Here is a 6,432-nt window from a genome sequence, read left to right as displayed (position 1 = left end):
TACCGCCTACAGACCCTTCCGAAATGAATCTTGAACCCAATCCGGCATTAACAATATGAGAAATATCTAAGTTTTATTGATTCGACCATCCAATTTATTCTACACCCTGTAAGGGCCTTACAAAGGTGGAGGAGCGTTTACTCCTCTGCCTTTACATAAAACACTGCTGTGCCCGGCAGTTTTTAAATATCTTGATTCTGCCTGTACAGGAAAATGACCGCACTGTGCGGGGAAGTCTTCGGACATCTTCTACAAGATGTGGGCATGCTAGTCAACTCCTCGCCTCACCCCAAAACCAAACCTCACCCGGGAAAACTGGAAGGTGGCCTTGCTCGGGTGTTCCAACCTGGCGTGCCAGAAGGCCCTGGTCAACCGAGCCCGAGTTGCATTGAACGCCAATGGGTTCCTTTGATGAGGAGCTCACCTAGTGTTTGTGAGGAGTTGCCAGCACTGGGCAACCACCCATATACTCCCTCTATATGGATATAATAAAGTTTTTTTTCTCCTCTCTCGCCACTCGCTCAGTGATATTAGAACTTGGACTGTGCTCAGGTACCTTTCTCGGTTTGCGTGTCCACTACAGGAAAGGTAAAGACAGCCGTTGTGGCGGGCAGAGAACGGAAGCCGCAGTGAGCTACGCCAAACAGGTCAACCATGCATTCGCTGAAGATGGCTTCATCGGGCTACACAAGTTTCTCGCTGCTCTTTACTGTGCTAACGTGGGGATTTCTAGTAGCGCGAAGGTTTTTCAGCGTTACCTAAAGGCACTGGGTGAGCACAAGTGTTTGGACTGATTATTTGAGTTTTTTGCACGAGTACATGTAAACCCAGTTTTTTACAAGCCTGACTGCAAACCCAGAAGTGCAGTGACACTTGTTTATGTTGTGAAGAGGGAAGCCACTGTCGGGAAGATGCGTACATTGAAAGGCTGCCACTCGATTTGGCTTGGCTACATAGTTTGGGTTTCTTTTACTTTCAGTATGTAGCTCAAATGATGTCAAGTAAGTAAGGACTGATTCCTGCTCACAAAATTTCGTCGCCGTGGTTCGAAAACTTTTCAAGTCTTTATTTTAATACTGTCACTCAAGTACATGTGATGAGCTAAACGCTTCTAAAATTATTACACAGAATTTCAAAAGAGGCATAGATTTAACATGCAAACATTTCTTCGTTGAGGCATCGCTGTTGCCCTGGCGAAGACAAGTGCACTTGCAGAAAGACTGTTTCTGGTGGCATTTATCTTTTTTTTTTCCAGGAAAACTTCTGATTTCATCAAGCCGCTCCATGCCTCTGAACGGATGTCTCGTTTGGTACTCAAGTTCTGTAAGAAAACTATGCGCGCCGTCATAACACACATGATTCAGTAAAATACAACGCGTCCTACTTGAGGTATGTGATAGTTTTCACATTGGTTCTCATATTCTGGGTTCAACGTTTGCTGATTATGTTCGTATGTCAGTTGTAAGTTTAAGCTGCTTTTATAGATTGACACTTCGACATTACGTGTATGCCTGTTTTTCGCACAAAACGTGCAACTAAAAAGTTCATTTTATTCGCGGCAGTAGAGTTTTGTCTTACTGAGAAATCAGTTAGCTTTACTTTTGCCTTTGCAGAAAACACCAACAAAAATAAAAAAAGAAAAGATTAACAAAGTTTTACGAATGACCGAATCGCCCAAGCGGCCAGCGGGCCTAAAAGAAGGCACGAGCGCCTTCCGCTTGCATGCAAATTGGGAAAGGAGGGATTCCACGGCAATCTTCATCTTCTCAACTTTCATTTATTTCTTTATTTCTGGACGTCATCAATGATGTCATAAAAAGTTTTCTGTTCGTGAATAATTTCTAGTAGGATACCCAGCAACCGTCAGTGGTAAAAGCGGCGCTGCAAAAGATGAAAGCAAATACATAGGAAGTATAAGGAGTTTCCGCCCCCTGGATCGACCTCCTAAAGTGCTGGTAATCTAGAAGGGCTGAATGACTTGCATTGCTTTGTGGCATCGTACCCGGTACTTTCGACGACCATAAACCTAGTTTATCGGTCGAGTGCGAAAATTCGCTCTGAATCCAGTAAACAAGGTAGCCGTTAGGAGCCGCTGGCTTCTAGGCTTCCATAATTTTACGCTCGCTATCACTCGTGTAACCAAGGAAACGAATACTTACGCTCTGACTTATTTCAGAGCCAAGCATTTACACGCTGCATAATACAAATATATGGGCAGTCACCTCACTTTCGATGCGTTCAACGTGAAGCTATCGCACCGGCCACCGCGACACCTGAGACGCGCAATTTCGGTGGTTTCCTTAATCCTAACGAGCACGACGCACTTCCGCTCCGGATGCTGCCCGAAGCAGTGGCGTGTTGCCTTTGCACTGCTGCCGTTTCGCGATAGCGCGCACTGCGAACTGGTCAGTGGACATCTGAAAGGTGCACGCGAGGCGCGAGCTGCAGCCAGAAATCGCTGGCCCGAATCAACCGGGCGGCAATCAAAGACAGTCGCCCACGGCGAGCGCCCGGTGCGAAAGGGGTCCCGCCACTGGGGCGCGTCCCACTGGCACGAACGACGCAGCGCCCGCGTTATTTACGCACGGACCCTTTCCTTGGTCACGCCAAGGCTCTGGGGGCCACCCGCTGGCGTCATTTTTATATACGACACTCTGTGGAAGTAAGTTAGGTGCAGTGCAATTCAAGCTCCTGCGCAATTACCAAGTGCGATTGACACGAACTTGACACTTGAAGTGTTGAAACGAAACATTAAGCTGTTTTCAACACACTGAACATCATACGGCTACACAGGAGGGGTGATGCATAATACACGTGTTTTCGTTTTCCTAGTTAAAATGCAGTTTTCATTAACAGCGGAAATTTTATTTTAACACATAGAAATGAAGTCGCAATACCATATCGAACATGAACATGCTTTGCAGAACCACGAGGTTAAGGGCCCCATGTGACTTCAGTGCCGGAGTGTTCATCAAGTGCCTTGTCTCAGCAGGTTCTCATCGTTATAGTAAGTTTTCTGGGAGTTTTAGTCGCACGGTTCTAATTTGAAATCAGCAAATCACGCTCAGCATCATATCTTGCCAACTAATTCATGATCGACTGTAGGGGCTCATATGTGTTTTAAAGTATGGTTAAATTGTGCTTAAGTCCACATAGCGCTCTTGTCATTCGCCTTTTTTGAAAGCATTGCGTGCTACCCTATATGATCGAGAAAGGTGACGGTATCTTTTAATGTCTTATATTCCTTTTGAAGCCGCCACACTGCACGCAATTCTGAGGAATTATGCAAAGGTGCACGAGCAATTTTTCTTTCTATTGCGCACCAACTGCGCCAATTTAGCGCTTTCCCAACAGTCGGTAAGGTGCCTCTGGTACTTTCCCTCTTTCCACAATCTCAAGATCTCGCTGGGCCTCCCAGCGGAGTTACGCAGGAGCTGATGAGAGGCGGTGCTTGAGACGTATATAAGAAGCTGCATGCGGAAACCCCATCCACACTAGTCCGTTGCCTCTGATCGCAAAGGGACTAACGCAGGAAAAAAGATGAAGAGTATGGTAAGGCCATTGCGTACAAGTTTTGTGGAATTCCACAACATGGCGGAAGGGTTATGAAAGTAATAATTGGCAGAGTGACCATCCCAGAAATACATGAGTGCAGGGTTCTTTCTGCAAACCAAAACATTTTTTTATTTGAGAATATCTCTTTATAGTAATCCGAATGAATTAACTTGCTGCTTCGCACTATAAACGGGGGCTTGCCAACATTTTCTTTCATAAGGTATAACTGTTGTAATTTTCTGGCGTCACAATACTCTAATGTTTTCATGAACGAATTATATTATTGAATCAATTAACACCTTGATAAATGCATAGATTGCTTTGCACTCCACATAATACCACGAGTAAATTTGTGATTGTGCGCTCTTGTATCACTGAATTTCTGCTAGAGACTGAATGAATATGGCGTGCTATGCACTAGCAGAACGACAAACTTCAAGGGCAATGAGGTGACAGCTAAGTTTCACATATACCAGGTTTTAATAGACAGCATCAACTGACCTTCCGCAAACATATATTTTCGGAGAATTGGCACCAAAGCACTAGAATACGAAACTTGGACGTCCTGACTCGTCAGATAGGGCGAAATTACAGCGATATCTCTGTTATTTCTTAACTCAGGATAGCAAACTTCAAGCGGCTACGAACAGCACAAGATTTCTTTTGTTAAAAGGTGGTGTGTATGAAAGGTCACAACTGAAAGGTCAATAGCAACTAGTGAGAAATTAAATAAGAACAAGAAAGTCTGCTTAGAGAGTTCGGAAGATAGAGAAAAGTAAGCAAGAAGCAGTTGAAGAGAAATGGCGCAAATCTTTATACCAAGCACGTGCAGAATACTCGCCAGCGCTATTATTCACCACAGAATTTCAAACCAAACTACTTCGTGGTATGCCATAAAATTCGAAATAAAACCATGAAATCTGTTCCAATATTAACCGCGTCGCACTATTGGTGTTCTGTTTTGGGAACTCTTTTGCTTATAACGCCGGTGTTATGATTAGATTTATTTTCACAATACTCTGTTGCAATAATGAGCAAGCGGAGCATGTTGGCTTCGGTCTTCGTAAAGGTATCCAGGAAGGTAGCAGAGAATGAGTTGACTGTACATTGCACTTGCACGTGTACTCCCTCTCAGCTTATGATAAGTTTTTTTTTTGAGAAAGCAGTTTAGACGTTATACGAAGACAATCCAGTAGAATACGATTCGAAGTGTCAATAAGTGTAACCCTTGGCACTTAAGATGAGGTCATTTACAGAGACAGGGCGGCCACGGATAGTCTTCGTAAGCCTTTTTGTACAGACGAATCATTTCGCCTTATGTTGTTCTTTGTGGAGGTCATCTCTTCATACGTTGTGGTTGTTTCCTTATCCAAGCTTCTGCATATATTGTGTTGCTGCTTACGTTACTGAAATGACTCTGGTTCAATGAATTGTGTCCCTTCGTTGCCACCCCCCCCCTTCCGCTAAGGATTCTGGTTTTATTAATGCAGTCCTTTCATTTCCGCCACCAGCGCTCTACACGACTCCTCCTTGTTTAAACAACTGACTAGTGAATTCTTTCTGTTCGCAGCTTGCAACGCTTCTCTTGGTCGTCCTGGCTGCCACTGTGGTAAACGCCGGTATTCACTACGGCGGCTACGGTGGAGGTGGCTACGGCGGTGGCTACGGAGGCGGCTACGGCGGCGGCTACGGAGGAGGCTACGGCAAGGTCATCGTTCTTCACGGAGGCTACGGTGGCGGCGGATATGGCGGAGGATACGGTGGTGGATACGGCGGCGGTCACGGCTGGTGGTGATGATCACTTCGCCTGCGAGAGATAAGGAAAGCCGGTGGCCGAAGCGACGGCCATTGCGAGGGCACGAGATGTGACTGCTAATTGAACGGACAACCTCGCCTTTGTAAATAAACCTACGATTTTAGAAAACTCTGGTGTTGCAGTTGAAAAAGACACGCACCCGTTCGGATATCCTGGCGGCTGCGGCTTCGCACTGCTGAGTACTACGACATAGGTTGGATTCCCGGGCGATAGCGCTGCCTTTAAATGCTGTTGAAATACACTGATTTAAGTCTACTTCCATCTAAATGCAGTTCAGTAAAGCCTAGCTGGTCCAAATATTTGTGAGCGCTACACTCTTTGCCGATTCATTCATTTTGTAGAAAATCAATCACTGTCGTCTATGAGAAAGCACCAAAGACCGCTTGATTAGCTACAATAATTTCACAAAAGCCTTCTATACGGCCCACCATTACCTTCTTCCGCCGAGATACATGCTGATTCGGGCGCATCTGGTGGCCTTCGAACAACTGGAAATTCGCATGTCACAGTATAATAGAGTCTACCCGAAAACCAGGCCCCAAGTTAAACGGGGAGGGGGAAGGTGCCGGAGCCCGTGTCCCACAATAATACACACCGTATTAAACACATGCAAGAACAGGTACAACCATTTATACAAAAAATGAGCTATGCGATACCATGTGCATGACCCCACGTGCGTAAGCATATGATGTCCCTCCGTTGGACAATTTACACATGGACATAAACGCACGTGTACACACATGAACTTGGGCATACGCATACAGAACACACATAAAACCACGCACATGCAGATAATCATGAAAAAATTCTCGCGTACAAATACAACATTGAATGTACTGGCATACAAAACGCACTTATATATACGTACATACACACACGTGTACAAATTTACACAGAAACAGACGCGCGCACTCACACATACACACCGAAATGGAACGATCGGTGCCAGACGGCTCCGTGGTGTCAATCGATACGTCGCACAAATCCGCGGTGGGAGCTGGAGTCTATCCCCTTGGGGCTTGGCGAAGATTCACTTTCTTCGTGGACGAATGACGTGGGAG

The 6,432-nt window shown here is 45.5% G+C and overlaps 1 protein-coding gene across 1 annotated transcript; it reads left to right on the top strand.

Annotated features, from left to right (window-relative positions):
- The first annotated feature begins 3,465 nt into the window (after nt 1-3,465).
- LOC119179849 (uncharacterized) lies at nt 3,466-5,479 on the top strand. The gene is made up of 2 exons (XM_037430971.2): nt 3,466-3,552; nt 5,126-5,479. Exons 1-2 carry the CDS (start codon nt 3,541-3,543, stop codon nt 5,348-5,350), a joined length of 237 nt encoding a protein of 78 aa, XP_037286868.1. The 5' UTR covers nt 3,466-3,540; the 3' UTR covers nt 5,351-5,479.
- Nucleotides 5,480-6,432: the final 953 nt, after the last annotated feature.

Source organism: Rhipicephalus microplus, chromosome 7, assembly GCF_043290135.1.
Source record: "Rhipicephalus microplus isolate Deutch F79 chromosome 7, USDA_Rmic, whole genome shotgun sequence".
NCBI classification, from domain to species: domain Eukaryota; kingdom Metazoa; phylum Arthropoda; class Arachnida; order Ixodida; family Ixodidae; genus Rhipicephalus; species Rhipicephalus microplus.
Note: the sequence above shows the minus strand (reverse complement) of the source record. Positions and strands in the feature narration are given on the sequence as shown.